Consider the following 21185-nt stretch of genomic DNA (forward strand, 5'->3'; position numbering starts at 1 on the left):
GACTGATTGGTTTGCAATGATCCCTTTGCCAAATATGACAGGACAGAGTTTCATAGAAAATACACAGAACAAGTTTAAACATGGCAATAAATTAAGTTTATTTCATAAAAGCATGAAACAAATTAATCAGGTTTCCCTACATTTAGTCCGATATGATCTGTACAAAACAGCAGAATACGAAAGGATGGTGTCACTGACTTGGACAGAAAAAAGTAAAAGGGGCAGAAAAGTAGGAAATATGGGATGAAATTAAAAGTGGTCAGTGACGTTCAACATGATCGGGAGATGAAACAGATTTTTACAAATGACACTCGGCATGGGGATATCATTACATTTTTAAAAACCCGAAGCAGAATGACTCATCTTATCAACTATACTGCCACAGAATAGTTTGGAGTATCAGTCCGGCAAATAATCATCTTCAAACTATCATGTGTGCAGTGAAAAAAAAACTGAATAGAAAGTCCATTAGGACCCTTAGCACTAAAATAATGCCGATACCACAGAAACTTTGAACTGCCATCCATGTGATGAGTGCTGGAAAATGATTGGCTCATTTCGGTTGAACATCCTATAAGACTCTGTAGAAAGCACTGAGGGAGGTTAGAGTTTTCCTGCTTTACGGGGCCATCCAGAAAGGCATCGACTGCTGCTGTGGCTGTGTTTTAGCACGAGGGGGTGGTGGGGGAGGGCAGCGATAGCCCTGTGTCCAGCCTGAGGAGATGGGGGTCGGGGGGACAGCCCCAGGGTTACCTGGCCCTGAGGCTTTAGAGGTGCCGTGGTCTTCCTCTTCATCAGATGAGTCCCCAGTGTATGCTACCAAACCAGTTTTTAATCTTTTTACTGCGGGCTCTGAAAGAGAGGAAAAGGTGGCAGATTTGGGGAGAGAGGGAGAAAGAGAGATATGGGGAGAGAGAAAAGAAACACAAAAACAGCAGCAGCAACATATAAAAACACATGAAAGTTAATTATTCCAAACACATTTTGGGGGAAACAAATAGTTAATAGATTTGAATCATAGTTTCAGCAAAGTAGAGGAGGGGGCGGTCATTTGAGAGCAGCCATTGGTTGGTGGGGAGCGACAGTGTTGTCCAATCGAGTGGCAGGACAGCGTCACAGGACGAGTCGTGCCCCACCCCCAATCAGCATCCAGCATGGCCCCAGAGACACATGGAAGAGAAGAAAAACACAGAGAAAAAGAGAAAAACACAAAAACAGGAGAGATTCTCGTTAGTGGGGAAAGCAAACACACTGCGGAGACTCCAGACTGATGATTTCATCAGAACGGGACGGTGGGTTTCGACTTATTAGACAAATGACCGAGCAATGAACAAAAGATGGAGAGTCATAGCTCCACCTAACTACCTGGAGGTTTCTAGTCACAGCAACAGAATCCTGGAAGATCATAAGAAGCATAAGGGCCACTTTGAGGCTGTGTGTGTGTGTGTGTGTGTGTGTGTGTGTGTGTGTGTGTGTGTGTGTGTGTGTTTGTGTGTGCCTGCATGTAATGCTGCATTTATCTACTCTGCCACAAGAGCAGGGAGGCTCATTATTCAAATCCAAAAGAAAAAGCTTTATTTTTTTTACTTGTGGATTTGCCCTCTACATGTGCAATCTCAAGAAAAGCCACTGAACTCCAGACACAGTCGAGCGGCCCGGGAGAGGATTTACATTTTACACTCTGCAGCTCGACATTACGGCTGTGAATAGATCCAGGCGGAGCTTATAAACGAGGGCACAGTCAGGAACTGTGGATTTGGATTTGGTCAGTGATTTGTCAGTCCAAAGGGTAATGCCCTTACCCATGGGGCCTTGGGGCAGCCTTCGCTCCTCCATCTTGGGTCTCACTCCATTCACAGGCAAAAGTGGTGGAGGCATTAGTTGCCGACTGAAAAAACAGAAGATGAGATGGCGTGAGGAAACTATGTCTAATATATTTAACATAAAATATAAGCAAATATCACAACGCTCTCAGTACCTGTCCCTCTCAATCAGCGGACCAGAGGAACTCGGTGGTGGGGGTCCTGCAGTCTCAGGGCTGCCCACTGGGAAGCCTGCACCTAAATTAGTCATATGAATGGGTCCATGCTATGAGCAGAAAAACACAGGCACGATTAGCACATATCCCTGACTAAACCCTGTCCTAACACTATAATCTGTTATAATATACCTATCCCAGCACCAATGTGAAAGAAAAATTGGTAAATGCGAGTTATAGCTTACCACAAGTCTGTGATTACACAGACATTTCTCCTCATCCTCTTTGAAAGATACTCAAAGCTTATCAGAAATAATTGTTTCTCTGAACACATAAGTGAACTACTGGGAAACAGCAGGCCATGCAATCTCAACCACTGTACAGTAAACATGTGAAGAAAGGGTGGAGGAGGATGAAGGATAGACTCCAGACAGTGACTAAAGAGAGCAGCTTCACACAGGAATGAAACAACAGCTGATGTAAGTGACCTGACACAAAATGCACTCAGGAAAAAGCGAGGACACAAACAATAGGCGAAAGGCAAACAAGGAGGGAACAAGATGGAGGGAAAAACAAAAACAAGGAAAAATGACAGTTTGCAAACGTGGGTAGCCGTTAATCACCTGGTATCCCAGCAGGCCGCTGTCGCTCTCGTCAGGCACCTCCTCTGTGAAGCGTCTTCTCTGTGGTGGGTTGGTAGGGGTAGCAGAAGGTGGAGCTTTGGTTGGTGCTGCAACAGATGGAGGAAATGGTGCAGGAGGAAGAATCTGGAAAAACATGAAGCATAATTTATCAAAGTTTCAAAGTTGTATTTATTGTTTTGATGTGTAGATTTGAATCAGTAATGACTATTATTGATCAAAAATACTTCATAAAATGATGAGGGGTGTCACGGCTCACTCTTACCTGCGGCATCATGCCTTGAATGGAAGCAGGGGCAGGAGCTGGAACAGGGCTGGGGGCTGGAACAGGACCGGGTGGGAGGGCATATTGGGGAGGCACGCCTGTGGGTGCTGCAGGAGGTATGGGAAGGGGGACTGTGTAAGGTGGAGGGACAGGTTGGGGCTGAGGTGGGGGTACAGGCATGGCGTAGACCGGTTGGAATCCAGCAGGGGGGTAGTAAGGAGGCTGAGGAGGCATCCCATTCACCACTGGAGGCTGAGCAAAGCCTGGAGGAGGAAGAAGAGGGAGGCAGAGCATGTCAGGATTTCTCAATGACAGGAGCAACAGTTACAACTCAAGCCATGAATCCAGATCACAGACGACCAGGTGTTGCGTACCTTGTTGTGTTGGCATCATTGTACTCATTTGATTGAGGAAGCGAGAATATTCTGCATGGACCTGCAAAAGGAAAAATGTACTTCAGGCTTGGAACAAACTGCAGGTAATTATAAAAAGGTAAGACAAGTCTTAAAAGATATATGTACTATAGAAAACATATTATAAATACACTGCATAATATTTTGAACTATTATGTTTCAATTCAAATGATTTGAGGCCCTTCTTCATCTCCCCCTGGAAGAAGCACCTCCATCTTTTTGTTATAATATTTGTTTGTGTAGAAAATACCAGCTAATCTCATGGTATAGGATTAGCACAAAATGTACACAACTCTCTATTATTCTGATGTGTGCTGATGGGTATGACCATAATGAAACATCTGTAAAAGCTCGGATTCAAGTTGCTTCAAATGCATGTTTTTTTTATATTTTTCTCTGACATTTATCTTTCTTTCCAGAGTTGGTTTGAGACACCAATAGTTGTCACATTCATGCCTTTGCGTTTGATCAGTCTAGAATATATGAATTGACCATTAGCTAAGTTTTTATGCACCTCTGGAATATTTGCTTTGTTTTTAATTGGGTGTTATAAGCAACTAAATCTGTTTAAACAGCAAGAGCCGTGCCACATTTCCAAATAGTTGGAATATCTGCACCCAACATAACTGTGGTCAGCTGGTCAGTGATGCAGGTCTTCCTCCAGCCAGTAAACAATGGCACTACATGGTACTCCAATTGTTCAGATGTTGTTTACTCACAGTCTGAAGAAGGTTCTCACACAAGGTTTTTGCTGCGGCGAGTCCTTCTGGTTTAGGATGACTGGAGAGGAAAAGGTTGAATTTAGCTCCAGAGAGTATTGCACAAGCGATAATCATGTCCGAAAGAAAGGTTTCAAATTACCCTGACCTGATGTAGATGTACATTGGTTCGAAGGCCTCTCGTCCAGAGGCAGGCTCCAAACAACCTGACCCCTTTCCTCTGAGGAAGACTTTGGCCCCAGTCTCGGCCTGAATGTGCTGCAGGTAGGAACAACCGGGGCCCTCGACCCGCTCTTTGACCACAAACCCGTGGATAGCGTGCTCCAGTCCCACAAAGATTTTATCTTGAACATAATGCATCTGAAACACAAAGATGACAAAAGGGCACAAATATAACTGTATGCAACATAACATCCACCAACCACAGACATATGAAGTTTTTGGAAGAAGAAAACCTATAAAATAATTTATAAGGTGAATACTGACCAAGTCATTGCAACATCTTAGTTTATGGAAATTAAAATGACTCAAACAGAGACTCCTTACCCCGGACTGAAAGTGTGGTTTGTGGTGGTGAATGGGGGGCAGCGAGGGTGGAGGCGTGTTATGCTGGTGGTAAATTGTGACCGAACTTGGGGTGAAGGATGAAGAAGATGATGAGGAGGCAGTTGCAGCCTTGACCACACCATTGGTGATTATTTCCTTGATTCTATTAACTGCCCCTGGAAAACACGGGTTTAAAAAAAAAAAAAGTGGATGTAATTTCTTTCAACATGAAGACCTGGATCCATTATCGATTAATGATATGTTTGACAAAATACTGACTGTCCACAAGTTCTCTCGTCTGTCCTTGAACATGGAGATACAGAGGTCGATCTCTGTGTGGAAGGAGCAGTAACAAAAGGTATTATTAATGAACAGTAAACAACACGGTTTATCAGTTGCTAAAAAAAAGAGAAGTCACCCTGGTAGAGCTTTGCCTTTCTCCTCTGACGTCATGAAACGCCCTCTGGTTGAAACCGCAGCGCCGCTTACTTTACTGATCTGCAAGTACAAAACATATAAATTATTAATACACAAGCCGACTGATGAACTTAACGCTAAGATATGATCGAACATGTTGCTGCTGACCTCATCCTGGGTTTGTCCACGCGTCAGGAGATTCCGACAGGTGATTGGGACGTCGTTGATCTCAACCTCGGCTACTACCAGGTCATCTTTGGCTTTCGATGGCATTGGAGGCTTCCCAACACCCATCATCTGAATGAGGAGGAGTCCAGAGAGGAAGTATGTGTCACTCCAAATAAACTGGAGACACTTCACTAATATTCAGTACAGAAATAACTCTTGTGCCAAAATAATAGAGGATCTGCTGTTTGTCCATTGAACAATCTTTTCTTTACTATTATTACTAAGCTATAATGGAATCAAATTTCTCTGTTGAATAAATAAGCTGTTATTTCTTTAAATGCTCTTGTATTGGATCGGTACTCGGTATCGGTTGATCTGAACTAGTTCTAAACATCACTCTACAGAAAAATAAAGTTGTTTGATGGATCAGCCCCACAAAATTAATGTTGGCCGAGCCAAGTTTATGTTGACAATCATTTATGAAGCTGCTGATCATATTGGGTGATGTGGCTTGTGATGTGGTTAAACCATGTCACACTGGCAGGACTGCAGTTGTTAAGGTGGTATCTGTTATTGCTCTTTACCTTCTCCGGAGGTCCTGGGGGTCCAATCTGCGAGGGCTTGAGTTTGCCCTTGGCCACCAACATGGCATTGATCTTGGCAGCCACGGCGGCGGCAGCATCCAGAGCCCCGGTGGGTGCCGCTTCAGCCTCCCCCATCCCACCGGGGCCCGGACCGGGACCGGGCTGGTCCCATTTGCTGCGGCGACTGAGGAGACAAATACAAATATAAGATAGGCAGGGGAAAGAAACGAACTTATATATGATGATGTGTCAAGGAGCTAAACCACCTGTCATCAGCTGACCACTGTGTTATTGTTTGAAAGGTTTGACAGGTTTTGACAAAGGTGAGAATAGACCGTGGAGGTTTCCCTCGTTCAACTCTTTTAATGATTTTTTGTTTATTGTGACCACGTGTCTCTGTCCATGAGCAGCAACATGTGAACACACGTGTCCTCTTCTGTGTAACACGTTAATAAAAGAACAACCACCGTGCACCGGAGCCCGGCAGCAGTCCGCCATGATTATATAAACAGGCTAACGTCAGCTAGCTAGCCGGGCTAACAGAGAGCAGCTACACGGGGGAGACGGTAACAAACAGCCCGATGCGACGCACTCACCCGCCGTTATGAGTTCCACAAAATGACATCAAGGTCTTGTCCAACGGGGATTTTCCTCTCAGCGTGAAAATAAAAAGCGAAACCCGTCCAGCAGCCTCCGGACACGTTAGCCAGACTCTGCAGGTTGTGTTGTTGTGGGTGCGAGCTTCGTGTCTCGCTGTTTCCGCCTCCGGTTGTTTAACAACGACGCCTCAAGATGGCGCCAGAGAGCAACTCGTGTTCACTTCCGCCGACGAGGTCACGTATTCACCCTCGATGTTTGTTTGTTTGTTTATAATTGAGATTATAGAAAAAACAGCTGATCGATTACCGTGAAACTTTGGGAAACCACGTGGTGGGGGTCAAGGAAGAGTTCTTTGATTTTTGGTGCGGATCTGAATCAGGGTTTTTATTTTTCTCGTCCTTCAACATTGGGAGGTTGGACGTTTTTCAACATTTCCTCTGTTTTCCCCAAGAGACAACTCATGGATCTTGATCAAATTAAAGTATGTACATTTATAAAAACTGATATCTATGAGCATGTGAGGTTTGGTGCAGCTTGATTGACCTTAAAGGGATTGATTGTTGGGCCCTTTCTAGTTATTTGGTGCCTCAGAGTAAACTTCATCAGGTGTGACGGCTGACTGTCTCACCTGCTTCCACATTTCATCACCTCCCCACCACCCCCAGTGAGTTTAGAGGAGCCAGTAAAGTTTCCACTGGAGGAGAAAGAGCTGAGCCCGAGTGCATGTCTCCAAACAGGCCTGCACTGTGAGTCAAGGTAGGTTTTTATCTAAAGCTTCACAGAAACTTTAAAAGATGTGTCAGGATGTTGTTTTTCTTCATTTATTCGTTCCGGGGTTCCTGTCAATTTAGTTTTCCACATTTTGTGTCACTGAAAAACGCAAACATTAATTTGTCCGTCATGTTTCAATACCACCATGCTCTGAAATCCTGACTCACGATTTCCCTGTGTATGGGGCTGCGTGATATGGGCAAAAATGTTATCACATTATTATTTTCATTAGTTTTAGACTTGAAGATTTTTTCTCCTGAGTGAAGTGGTTTTAATCTCATCTTCACGAGCAGACAATGACAAACAGTGGGGTCGATCTCTGAGGTCGATCAATTATGTGTTGTACCTCAGCACAGTGTTTTCACATTGCATAAGGTTTATTTCAATAGTGAACATTTGTTATATTGCAATTGATACAAATGACATGGTGATAATTATTGATATTGTTTTATTTCTGAGCCTCAATTAAATATTAGCAAGAAAATGTGCAGATCACACACAATTTTGAAAATGGTCACGATCAGCATCAGCATGTTGACTGACAGGAGAGTAGATTGATTTGTGTCCGGTGTAGCTCATTGGCATAACACTGTGAAGTAAACAACTGCTACAGATGAATTCTAATATGATCTGCAGTTTGAGTGTTTCTGCAAACACCACCTGTTGCTGGCATATTTCTTCTCATAATTTGAGGTTCTAACAGGAATAACATATATTTTAACTTCCAAATGGGCACAGAACCATTTTTGTCGCAGTTTTGAACCTTATCAAAACACAGGAACATCTGAACAGAACAGGATTAAAGTTTAGTATCATAAGAATAAAATAAAAACAAAAACATACACTCATATCACCAGGTTTATGTAATTACATTCATATCACTAAAATATTCTGTATTCAATTCCAATGGGATATTTTTTGAATATGACCAACTCCAGCTCAGAGGGGTCACTCATGTCCGTCGCTGTGGTTGCCATATTTTTTTCCAGGCATTTTAATGTAATTTGCTTTCTGATCTGTCAGGAGCATGGACGCCACTCAATCGATCAATCGGAATAAGGCTGCAGGTTGTCACATCTGTAATCTTATACTTGAGAATGGGACCCAGACCCAGAAGCAGGATGAGCCCAATGTCATGTTCATAGACGGACCAAAGCATCCCAGGTTGTTCTGATGCGCTGGGTTTACTCCGAGTCAGGTACAGGTGTTCAGTTACTGACCACCCAGGAGCTCAGGGACACGGCCAGTGGGTGCAGGTTTACTGTGGAAGGTGAGAACGCTGTGTGGGGGCGACATGGAGCAACAGATTCAACAACCAGCAGCAGCAGCAAGGCCGATAGTGGAGGTTCTTTTGTCCTGCGTCCTGGGCGATGAAACCAGTCTGCAGAACTCTGCTGTTTTCAGTTTGATCAGGATCGAGCTCCATGTCATGTGCACATTAGAGGAAATGGTTAGTTTCAAAAGGGTCAGTATTAGTTTCCGATCACAACACTGGTTTTGTTAACGTTCATTTATTAGGACTCTGGATATTTGTACTTTGTTTTTAAAATTCAAACCTGAAGGTCTTTTTACTGAGGTAGTTGACCCAAGAAATTGTATTGCATTTTGAAGAAACAGTCTGCCAAAATAGAAGCATAATAATCTATACCCCCCAAAAAAATGGTGCATTCGAACATTTGATACAAGCAAAAATTGTTTATATACACCCTTTAATCTACCATATGTGGGGGAAAATTACAGTATTCCTATTTTCTGTCCTGAGACAGTATTTGCTATTTACCGCATGACCAGGGCTCATTCTTGCGGTGTTGACCCCTGGGGATGGGAGGCGTCCTCCCATGGGGACACTGTTACCAACATGGGTCAGTTACTGAGCCACCTGAGCTGGATGTACAGACAACAGGGAGAACGTGTCGTGTAACGAAGATACGGAAGAACAAGTGCAGGCATTTTATAGCTGCTACTAACCTCTGTTGATAAAATCTTCTAGGACGTGGCATCATGTTTGTATAATGACAACAGTGACCAAAAGGTTAACTTGGCACATGCATAATGAATAGATGAAGGTCCACACTGAGCCTTGGGCACAGACAAACTGTCAACACTCATTTCAGTGGAAAACAATAGATCTTGTAACTAGTTTGTGATACAGGCTTGGTTCAGTAGATTCTTCTGGTTGTGGGTCGTAGCTCCTGTTTTATCAGGGAGGAGACCACTCTGCTGTTTACCAACATTAAGCAACAAGAACATAAGACTTTCACAAACGCAGGGGAGGTCACATTCATGGATATGGTCTTTTGTCTGATGAAGCATTTTCAGAAGACTGAATACAAGGTTATTATACCCCGCATTTTTTTAAAACCATAAATAGTTTATTCCTTTTATTAGTGGTGTGGCTTCTGTGAGGAAATGAAGGAGAGGAATTCTCAGCAGGGGCAAATAAGAGTTTGGTTGCAGACACAGACGGTGTCAGTCTTACCTGCAGGTGGCTGTCTAGTTCTGTTAGACTTCAGTGTTCACTCCTCCACCGCTCACACAGACTGTGACCCTGCTGGGATCTTTTTTACCCATTGAGTTAAGCAGGTTTATACTTAAAGACTTCTCTAGATTTAATTTAACTCTTTACTTTTAACACCAATAAATGAAAGATATGTTTACAGACAGACTATGTCCTTTTTATATGCATTAGAGTGTTTTCAACTAAAATTATTGTTCTACCGATAACGTTCCTGATTCAGTTTTTAAACCACCATAATGAGAAAATAAGGGAAAATGCTCATTTACATTTTCTAATATCCAAGGTTTTTCTTTAGATATCCAGCTTTGTCTAACAAACCTTCCATAGCTCCAAATATTCAGTAATGGAACCAATGATGGGTAATTGTTCATGAGAAATAGCTGAAACTATCAACCACTTATTTCTGACATACTCTCATAATCAACTAATCGATAGATGGATTCACCTTTTAAGCACTAATACATAAAAGACAACACAAGCTTTAGCTGTAATCTGGACCAGTGTCATGGTATTGGGTACTGTCCTTCCAAGCCATGATCTCCCTGCATGAACACAGCGTGGCGCTCGGATGAGTGAAGTGTCAGGAGGTCAGAGGTCAGGGGAGCTGTGAGGCCGGAGCTGACAGGGATGACTGTTTACGGTCAGAGTGTTGCCAGAAGGAGGAGGCAGCGCTCCTCAGAGACACGGTGAAACACAGCGAGAGGGCCAGACGCGCCATGTTTACTGTCTTTCCTAGTAAGAGCTCGAGTGCGAACCCATAATGTGTATGTCGGTTGATGTAACCTCCGGCCTTCAAGGCACACACGCCTGGGTCTGGCCTGATCCTGGCGGCTGACACCGAGGTGTAAAGTCAGGGGACGTGATGGGAAGGAGGGCGCCTCACAGTGGGGTTACCATGGACTGAACAAAGAGACACTGTGAGCTGCTGGGTTTCGGAGTTTGCTGTCAAACCAGCAATTACAAGCAGTTTTTTTTACGGCCGTGTTGACTACATGCGTGGGCATCATGAAGTGTATTGATTTTGTACCTTTGATAGGTGCCGCTGTGACGTTGCAGGAGTCGAAATCTGGAATTCCATAATCCCAAAGCATCTGGTGAATTAACTTCATATAAGGTGAGAGGAGCATGCGGAGGAATGAGAGGGTAGGCAGCGCAGCGAGTGTGGAGGCGACATAAAATGATTGAGAGAGGGAAAACAGATGGGGAGATTGAATTTTAGGGGAGGGCAGGCTGAGGCAGCGTGCTAAGGGAATCTTTTTTGTGTGTGCGTATGTCTGGAGAGAATGGGAGCCTCTTATACACCTCACAGCGTGAATCTGGCCCGGGCTGCGGCCTCGTCTCGTCTACACAGCGGGATGCTTTCCTGAGCGGGCTGCCCATGGGAGGGGCACCTGCAGGAGCCTCAAACACTGGTCAAGAGGGAGAGCCTGATGGGCGGGCGGGGTGAGGGGGCGAGGGGGTGCAGGCATGGAAAGATGCGTGCTGGTTCCAGGAAAGGGACATGTGCTGGGACTTATGAACTCCTCAGGTAGAACACACAGGGATGTTCCCCAGAAAGAAAATATGTGGCCTTGTTTTTTCCCCGTGGACACTGCCTGTAATCGCAGGCAATGAAATCAGAAGCTTCTGTCGCACACGAGGACAAAAGTTATGATTGGAGCAAGTCGGCCGGCGCTGGCAACTACTAACACAAACAACACAAGGTTTATAGATCGGCCGGTCTGCCAACTGAGACAATATTTTCCATCCATTTGGTTGGGTTGACCAAACACCGTGTATTTGTAGTTTATCAAACGCGCAGTCATCCCAGCAGACCTGAGGGAAGACTTAATCATCTGATATATTGAGTTTGAGAAGACACCCAGAACCTGGCCACTGTGAAGACGCAGAAGATCGAACAACAAGCCCTCTGTGCTTTAATATCCACGCCACCGCTGCACAATGTCTTTTTTGGACAAGTTTCCTCTTTACACAAGCTGCACCCTCCATCTTTTCTGTCATTGTGGTATTAACCCAGGGGTCCAAAACTCACCAGATCTCATACGAGGCCTGGTGATTCGAGCTGTAAATGGAACTCGCTCTTTGTCTGCAAGAAAATTCCTTTCAAACGGACAAATGTGCTGAGAGGGCCTCGCTGTCTGTGAAATGTGGATGGCTATTGCATTAAGTTCACAACAGAGGGCGCCCCCTGTGGTGTGTGACCGCACAGGGCTCCGGGTAATAACTGCACTGGGAACGTTAAGCTCAGACGTATCCAGGCCAGGTAAATGGAAACACATGGCAGGCAGCACTGACTGTAGAAGGGCCCTATACAGCCTCAGAATTATTTGAATCACAGAAGAGAAAATGTTCCGAGCTCCTTTAGCAAATACTTTCGGTACGTGTTTCTTTAACCCTGTGTGTATATCACCGGTGCAGCAAAGCCCTGTTGGGTGCCACGGCTTCTCCTGCAGCCCTCAGCTGCTCTTCTCCTCTGTGACTCTTCCTGCACGTGTTCCCTTTATGCAGAAATAAATAAACCCAAACTCAAACTTTGCTTTCCTCCAGTATTTCGAGGCTCATTTTACGTCACATTTAACATGAAATTACTTTGACAAGTGAATACCTGGGGATAATGTACTCACACAAGTTACTGAACGTCAAGTCTCAACACAGTTAAGCACAGTTAATGGAGCGTAATGGGATCCTGTGTCATCGTGACAAAGAGAACATCAGCGCCCACATATTTCACTTGGGGCCAACTCTGAACAACCAGTGATGAAATTAAAAACTTAGTGGATCAGTGCTTCCTCTTTTGTGCAGTATTTGCATAAGTTGACCCTTAGTTTTGCATTAATGACATAAGCTACATTAGATATTTTGTAAAAACAGTGTGTTGAAATATGTCAACATGAAACTTTTAAAGAATTTATAATGCAGAAAAGACATTTAATTTAATTCAAGTTCTTTATATTTGTTTTTATTTATATTCTTTTTTTATTTATACTTATTCACAGTATCTTTTTTGCTTAAACTGTAAAATATCAAGCCTCTGTTACATTCCTCTGCCAAAATAGGTAGAAAATTATGTCTGAGCAATCACTGCCAATTCGTATGTATTTATAATATAATCTGCTGATAAACCGATATCAGAAGTTTTCTACACCTTAATATTTTCGAGCGATTTACCTCAAACTCTCCATCAGTTGGGCTCTAAAAGAAATCCTTCTTTTTCACATGCATCACATGGAAAATCTAAATCAGGACCTTAAACCAAGACGCCTCAAGTATACCCTCCCCCCCCACCTCTCACACGCCAGCCTGATACCCCCCCAACCCCCCACCAATTTTGTCCAGTCTACCCATCCCTCTATGTCAAACACCAGTATTTGCTCATCTGCGTCAAAGAGCAGCAGGGTTTGTGATACAGTACAGTGCAGCCTTTGAGACAGACACAGACTGTTGCTACAGGGATACACCCAGAAACAGACACACAAGAGCTGGGAAGATCCTCTTGAGCTGCTAACACACACACAAACACACACGCACACACACACACACACACACACACACAGAAGTATGAATCGATTTACAAGACATTTCCTTTTATATATCTTGTTTTTTGTGCACGGCCAAACTATAGTTAAAGATCCAGCAACACATTGTATTACAGAAAACTTAGTTTTTATTCAAGGCTGTATATTATCCATTATTATAAACATCAGTTACATTCAACACGAGGCGAGGCCATGTAAAACACCATTCATAATAACTAAATTGGCAAACCCAGCATGCAGGTCTTGATAATATAAACTTATATTGTTTTATATGAGTCAGGGGAAGCAAATCAAGAATGTTGACCTGCTCCAACATGTGTCAACAAACGGTGTCTGAGAAAAATGTCTCAACAAGGTCCGGACCAGTTACAACCAGTTGTTCTCTGATTGTTCTCTGGAAATGAGCAGAAGTGCGTCATGGTTTTACTGGAAATCCTTGTGCGTGTGCACCATATGACATAATTTGTCCTTAATATTTTGTAGCACCGACTTGCTTGAAGTTTCAATTATTGTAGAGTCCACTTCTGTAAAAAGTGACCATTCCATTGTCACAAATATATATAAGAGATATTTAAAACCAAATGATCAACATGAAAGTTCACAGCAAGTTGAGACATTATTTGATATGAACACCGCTGATTTTGAAAAGATAGGTGAAACACTGAGATTGTCATATTTTCTGGTAAAACCCATCTAATCTCCAAATAGGAAATATTGTCCACTCATAAAGCTTGTATGCATTGGCAAACAAAACAAAGATAGTTAACATTTAATCTCTTAATAAAATATGTATTTCTCTTCACAAAGCATTTTACAAAGTGCTATCATTTGCTTGTTATCATTATATCCCTGGCTGATTCTAAATCAATCGTCTTTGCAGTAACAAATTCATAAAATCTTTTCTTACATTTGCATAATGTTAAACACACGTACACACCCACATTATTATCTGTGCCGTCGACACACTGAGTCACTGACATCACACTACTGCAGTGGGCTGCTCTTGCGGCAGAGCTGACTTGCTGATGTCAGCGTCTGCCTGTTGCGTCTTCGCTTTCCTGTCAATAGTGTGTAGAAGAACGGATTCACACAAGAGTTTCCATAGGTCAGGCCCGTCAGGATGCGATTCACTGTCACCTGCGTCCCCACCGGGACCGTCCGCAGCATGTCGGGGTTGTACAGCGGCAGCAGCTGCCAGATCCAGAAAGGGAGAAAACAGGCCCAAAAGGCCAGAACGATCCCCAGGATGAGGAGCAGGACTTTGGGTTTGGGAGCACGAGGAGGACAAGCAGTGCTGCTCGCAGTGGCCCAGGCCGGCTTGGTCTGAGACACCCAGTACAGCCGGCCCAGGGTGGCATAGAGGGCTCCGATGGCCAGCCCAGGACCGAGGATGCTGGTGCAGAACAGCACACTCAGATAGGCTTTGGAGCTCTGCTCGTCCCAGGCCGGCACGCACAGCTGGCCCTCCTGGTTCTCCCCATCCTCCAGGTGCAGGGTGATAATCATGGGCAGACTCAGAGCCACAGCTAGTCCCCAGGCCAGGCCCACACGCAGCAGGCCGGAGGAGTTGGAGGAGGAGGTGTGCAAGGGGTGAGCCACAGCCCGGTAGCGGTCCAGACTCATGGCGGTGAGAGTAAAGATGGAGGCGTGCATGGTGAGGAGGTCCAGGCTCAGGAGGAGGCGGCAGCCCGGCTCACCAAAGGCCCAGCCAGACGCCAGGCTGTCGTACACGATGAAGGGGGCGGTGAAAAGGTAGAGCAGGTCGGCAAGTGCGAGGCTCAGCACCTGGAGGTGAAGGGAGGAGGAGGAGGAAGAAGAAGAGGAGATGGGGGAGGTGGAGGGGGACGAGGCGTTGGCGAGGCAGAAGGGTATAGGTACTCTCATCAGGCAGCAGGATGGCCCTGCTGCGCGTCTTCTCTTGCTCCTCTTGCGCCTCAGAAGGAGGCCTAACGTGTACAGGTTTCCTGTGATGCCCAGCAAGGAGAGGAGGGAGAGGAGGGAGCAGAAGAGAGCGGTGGATGCCAGGCTGGGTGATGGAGAGAGGGAGGGAGTCGGGGAAGGTATCGAGACATTTGGGGTGAGGGGGATGGTGTATGGGGAGGGTGGAGGCAAAGAACCTGAGAAGTCCATAATGTGGATTTTTTGAAGTTATAAGGAATGCAGCAATGGAGTTTAAAGCTCAATCTGTGTCAGGTTCAGTTTCAGCAGTAAGAGAAAAGGAGAGGAAAGAAAGAAAGAGAAGAGAAAAAGGTGGAGAGGACAACAAAGGGAACATTTGTTAGTTTTATCACTATTTTCCACTTCAACATATTTTCTGCCGATTTTATTTATTTGACACAAGGATGAAGGAAACTGATGCTTTGAGATTACTGAGCTGTGATTTATGTGCAGTTTATTTGGTGACAGCAGATAAAGTAAATACAGTCGTATAAACATGTAGAAATGAACAATGTCAGCGAAACCAGGGATGGTTTATGTTTGGGCAGAAACCTGTCCCGGCTGCCACAGCCTTCACACTTTTATAGTTTAACAAGGAGCCGAGTGAGGCTGTTCGGGTTCTAGTTAAATAATTGGATTTTCAGAGTAGGAGGGCTCGGTTGGAAGGTTGTAAATCTGGACTCAAACCTCCCAAAGGCTGGTTCCTCCCTAGGTCAGCCACTGGGCAACAATTAGTCTAAGTGGGACACCAAGATGTTGTAAAAGTAAAATGGCCCAAAAGTCGGTTTGTCAAGTTTTACTTCACCTTTCTTTGGTATGTTGTTTGGATGCGGATCTGCAGAGTAGTCACAAGAATAAACTGAAATTGATCCATTTAAACTTTGCTGCTCCAGAAGAAGAGACAATATCTTGAACCTTATCTTTTCTGACATTGTTCTGTGACGCTAGTCTAATAGTTTTCTTCCATGACGGATGGTTTTCTGCAGTAATGTTATCTGCAGCGAGATCAAAGTGGACGCGGGGAGTCTGACAGCAACGGCCTGTATGACACATGGTGGCCCCGGCGGCTCCGGGGTTAAGAGCTCCTGTTGAACTGTGGAGGCGCAGCAGATCCCCCGCGGTGCTGTGCGCCTCCGTACGTTACCGGCTCCCCTTTAAATAACAGACTTATATTCATGACCCTTTGAAGCTGGGAGTCGGAGCAGAGGAAGATTTTCCTTTATTCAGATTTATTCAGCTGAATTCTTCCAATAATAAACAGTGTGATTGTCTATGATCCAAATGGGTAAACGTGTTTAACTATGCACTTTTAAAATGGATAAATATTTTTAACAAAGGGCTACAATCCAAAAAAGTTAAATAACTCCTCAGTAAAATGAGTCATATGTGATAACACACATTTAAAGACCTCACTGTGAAATTAAATTGAAGGTCACTTCAAATATTAAGCCAATATATGGATCCACACACTTTGTATGCCTTGAGAATATTTGTTTATAGTTCACATCACATTATAACTTGTATTGAGGTTATATATTATAAGCAACTATTGTAAAATGTTGCTATAATTTGAGGCCTATGTCAACGCTTATGAAAAATAACTATCTGCATAGGCCTAGAATCAAAACAGTATTCTTATTGAACTATAACCATTATTTCCCCATATTTTTGTATTTCTTCAACCTACCCTAGAACAGCTTCATCCCAGATGCTGCAGAAGAAATAATGTTCCATGCATTTGTTCGGAGGACAAGTTCCATTTCCATTTTCAAACGCTAATGCTTTGTTGTGAAACGCCTCTGACCTCCTCAGGCACAAAGTTAGGATGATCGGTCGTCTTCTGCAGGAGGAGGTGATGAAGTCGGAAGGTGATTATCTTCCTCAGAACTTTCGGTGATCTGATCTCCGCTGTGTGTCCCGTCCCGTCCTCAGTGCAGCTCTGCCTCCTCGGCTCAGGGCTGGATGGGTCTGAGTCAACGGGAGAGGGGGGAGTGTGAGGGGGGGGGGGGGGGGGGGAGTGGGTGGGATGGGATGCTGAGGGAGGGGGTCTCATCCCGCAACGGACTGATTTATAATTTTAAGTTGTGTTGGCCTGATCTGGGGTCCAGGCCCCCCCTACAGAGTGAGTTAAATGTTTATTTTTGTCAATTTTTTGAAAGCACCACAGCAACAGAATGTATAACAATATCCTTCAAAATTATAGATTCCACTCTCCGGCCATTAATAATGGTAAGAAATATATTGGAACTGTCTATTTTGGCCTTTGTGGTGAAAATTAATTTGAGGACTTCTAAGAATCGACGTGGAAGACAAACAGGTTCCTTTCTAAAAACATCCTCTTTAGCGTAATTGCTGTTTTCCCCTTTCAGTTGCTTTTGAATTATAGCAAAAAAATTTGCCACAGCTGTACTAAATAGTGGAATACGAATTTAAATCAGATTAAGTTACAATTTGTGTCGGTTTTCATATATATTTATATTTTATAGCTACATTTAGGGGGATTTACAATAAGTTTTTATCATGGTGTTTGACGACTCTCGAATGGTTTCAATACCTTTTTACCCAAACATAAATCTCACACGGCCGAGACTTTCCAGGAAAGTCATGAACCGACCATAAATGGTATCACAACATCATATTCTGGCAAATAATCAGATGCTGTATAAGTCAGATATGTGCACAGCAGTAAGGTTTAAAAGTGACCAATTTATTGTGATGGAATTATGAAACCAGGGTGTTTAAAAATATAAGGAGAGGGAACAAGGTATATTCAGTAATAACACTGATGCACTTCAAAGGGCTGTTATGATGATTTATATTAAAACAAGAATCTGTAGTGATTTTCCTTGTTTTTACAACTGACTTATACAATTTATTTCTAATTCTAATCCTTTTACAAAGCAGTTGGCAAAACGAAACCGAATTTATCATACAGAAAGAATGTGAGCATTACACGAGTGTCAGTGATAACAGCACATCAGTGAACGTGAGAGGTGAAGACCTGGGCGTCTCCATCAGTGGCACAATGACATGTGAGCTGAGGTTTCATTTATGGCTCTAGAAGTGTTTTTCTTCAATCTACGATCACTTAAATTGTGAAAACGCAGGGAGAAAGCCGGGGCCACTATATCCTGGTTTAGTGAGTCAAGTATCTTCAGTCAGAGAGCATGTCCTGTGGCATTTCACTTGGCTCTCTGTGAGAATGGATGTAATTCTCTCCTGGATACCTGAAAAATGTAAGCACACACGTGAAACTACTCAGTCGGTTCTTCCAGTGTAATTGAATTTGGACGTCGAGAGTTTGGACTCCATGAGCAGAGCAGAGAGACAAAGCTCCCAGCGTATTTTCTGTCATTTCATGACGCACTGACATCACTAATGGAGTTCAACCCTGACCCAACGTCAATACCACGTCAGTTCATGTTCAAACACAGTGTCTCAGCCCCCCAGCCCCCTGTTAATACTATGACTGTGCATAAATTATAGCGGAAATTAATTATCCAGTGCACTCGCCTGAATCAACATTGTTCCATGTCAGAGAAAAGTTGAGCTGGTAGTTCTAATAAGTGGCCGGACTTTAAAGATCCCACAACATCCCTGAATAAACGGTTCTTTCAGGAGTTATCAAAAGCAACTTACAGTTGCCTGTTATCCACTGAGTTGTTTTTGGCCTGGACGTCCCAGAGCCCACAGCTGCGGTTTGCCAGCTTCAAGAGGCTGAACAACTTGGAAATAATTCAGTTGTGACCTGCCAGTAAAATGTGAAGGCTGGACGCCTCTTTCTGGTGGTGGGGAGTCCGTGTTGGCTGCTTCATACATGTGCTGGCGTATGTAAGATAGACAGAGACAGGCAGTAAAGACGAAAGAGGGGCTGGGGGGGGGGAATAGGGGGACATACCTATCCCCACGGGGTGTGAGGAATTTGAACAAATACCTGGCACAGGCATGCCAAAATAGGAGCGGGGGGAGACGACCACGGAGGCATGAGAAACCCAGGCTCATAGGAGGAGATGGACAGGTAGAACCAGGCGAATGGAAACAGAGAAGATGGATTTAATGAGATGATATTATGTGCACGCTAGGTATCACATTCTAATAGAAGTGGGGGGGAAAGAACAAGATGATTATCAACTGTAAAACCAGACATTTGGAAACGAATAATGCTCCACCTCAACACGCAACCGTGGAAAAAAAGAAAGAAAGAAAAACAAGCAGGGGGAAAGACAAGTGCAAGGTCTGAGCTCTGTTCTTGTTTATTTGTCTTTGTCCGAACACATCAATCTCTGTCTCTGTGCAGACACATAATATAATTGTTTAATTACATTTACCTGAGCCGTGTGGGCTTCGTTCCAGTGCTTTGACCTCCGTGTGGTTCTCCTCATTAATTAGTCTGCATCAATTTCAAAGTATATGCTAATGTGGAAGGTAATATAGTAAGATCACTTATGAGCTCCTTTGCTTTTCTGTGCTGTCATTATGACGAGCAGATCAAATAACAACTGGGTCAGTGATCAAATTTCACAACTATAGGATTTTGTATGAAAAGTTCCACATTCCTAATTTGTAAAGACTAAGGTGATTTATTTAAATTACTTGTTTGGCTTAAATCTAGAAGGGAACTCAGACAGCGATACCTCCACCAAAGCTAACACTTTCTTTCACCCTGTTACAGAAAGTACTAAAAAACATCCTCCTGTCTTCTTCTTTGATGGGTTCCTCCTCAGGTCTCGCCCACCCCTCCACAAAATTTCATGGAATTCAGTTCAGTGGTTTTTGCATAATCCTGCTCACAAACAAATAAACACACAGAAGAATATGTTAAATCCACCAAATCCGGATTTTATTTAGGATCCAAAATGTAAACACTCTTCGATTCCAACCCTCTAAATACTGAAAGTTTGAAACTGAAATGTTGAAATTCGCATCTGACCCTATCACATTCTGCCACCAGGTTTTGTGGTACTCTGTCCACTGAGTCTTTATGTAATCCTGCCGACAAACAGACAAACAATCTCCTTGACGGAGGTAAACAATATTCAGTTTGCTTTCACAAAAAACAAAGAACAGAACATTATCAGCTGGAACAAGGAATTTTGTAATTTCTGCTTAAATGATTAATCATTACATTTGTGCCTGATCATTTTTCTGTTGCTCGGCTAATCGACTATTCAATGAATCAAATAACCATTTCAGATCCACTGTCTATAAATTAGTTAATTGTCAGATGGTTTTATTTATTGGAGAGAAAAGAGAAAGAAGTTGGTCTCTTGCTCCATCACAGTGGAAACCAGCAGCAAAGCACGACTATATCAGTGATTGGATGATATCTCCCCAATAAACGAATTTCATCATCATAACGTCCACTTCACATCCCACCACGTGTTTTGTGTTATATTCTGGGGTTACGGCTCCTCAAGTGTGACGACATCATGGGGCCAAACGGTCCCTGAGATGTCTTTGTGCTACTGGGAGTTCACCAGAGGTTGAGCGTGTAAAAACAAAATGGAGCTCGAGCTCAACGCCGGCGCTCCCTTGAAAAAACAGCCATTATTATTCTGTGTATCTTCATCTGTTGATGCAGCGCGGCCAACAGAAGGGGCTGTAACGTGTCTAATCAGTGGGTAGTCACAGCATGACAAACAGCCGCCCCATAAACACTAACAGCTCCCTAACCTTTTCCTGGCCGTCCTTGCTGTCTTTGTTCATTTCATTAATTAGCTTATCCAATCCCGAGCGAGCTGACTGACAAACTGCCCGCGCGCCGCCCGTCCTCTGTATCATAGTCTTGATTAAATGGGCGGACATTTTTCGTGTGTGTGTGACGGATGGTTGTTGGAGCCGGCTGATTCACAACTTGTGATGAGTTATTGATTCCCTCCGCCCACCCCCTTCCACCCCCCAGTTATGCTGCCTGTCTGCGTTTACAGATGTGCATCAAACTTCTGCTGTGCTCTCAATACAAGAGTTTATACAGCGCTGTGAGAACTACCTGGTATAAAGTCTGGGTACACACCAGGATTTCATTATGCATTTATTTATGCGTTTATTAGCGACGAGTTAAACTCATAATTTACATGGCACATCTGCTTTT

The 21185-nt window shown here is 43.8% G+C and overlaps 2 protein-coding genes across 3 annotated transcripts; both read right to left on the reverse strand.

Annotated features, from left to right (window-relative positions):
• Positions 1-73: 73 nt before the first annotated feature.
• Positions 74-6487, reverse strand: khdc4 (KH domain containing 4, pre-mRNA splicing factor). Of its 2 annotated transcripts, none has more exons than XM_062398696.1 (14): positions 6328-6487; positions 5732-5915; positions 5148-5276; positions 4981-5060; positions 4842-4894; positions 4563-4738; positions 4165-4376; positions 4017-4077; positions 3259-3319; positions 2885-3147; positions 2602-2745; positions 1979-2088; positions 1803-1888; positions 74-852 (listed from the first exon to the last, which is right to left on the reverse strand). In XM_062398696.1, exons 1-14 carry the CDS (start codon positions 6354-6356, stop codon positions 620-622), a joined length of 1821 nt encoding a protein of 606 aa, XP_062254680.1. In that variant the 5' UTR covers positions 6357-6487; the 3' UTR covers positions 74-619. The 2 variants fall into 2 exon arrangements, with proteins under 2 accessions (XP_062254680.1, XP_062254679.1); XM_062398695.1 differs by having other exon boundaries at positions 4159-4376.
• Positions 6488-14140: 7653 nt separating this feature from the next.
• On the reverse strand, positions 14141-15286 carry uts2r3 (urotensin-2 receptor 3). Its single transcript, XM_062399763.1, has one exon. It carries the CDS (start codon positions 15284-15286, stop codon positions 14141-14143), a length of 1146 nt encoding a protein of 381 aa, XP_062255747.1.
• Positions 15287-21185: the final 5899 nt, after the last annotated feature.

Source organism: Platichthys flesus, chromosome 11 (assembly GCF_949316205.1).
Source record: "Platichthys flesus chromosome 11, fPlaFle2.1, whole genome shotgun sequence".
Classification (NCBI taxonomy): domain Eukaryota; kingdom Metazoa; phylum Chordata; class Actinopteri; order Pleuronectiformes; family Pleuronectidae; genus Platichthys; species Platichthys flesus.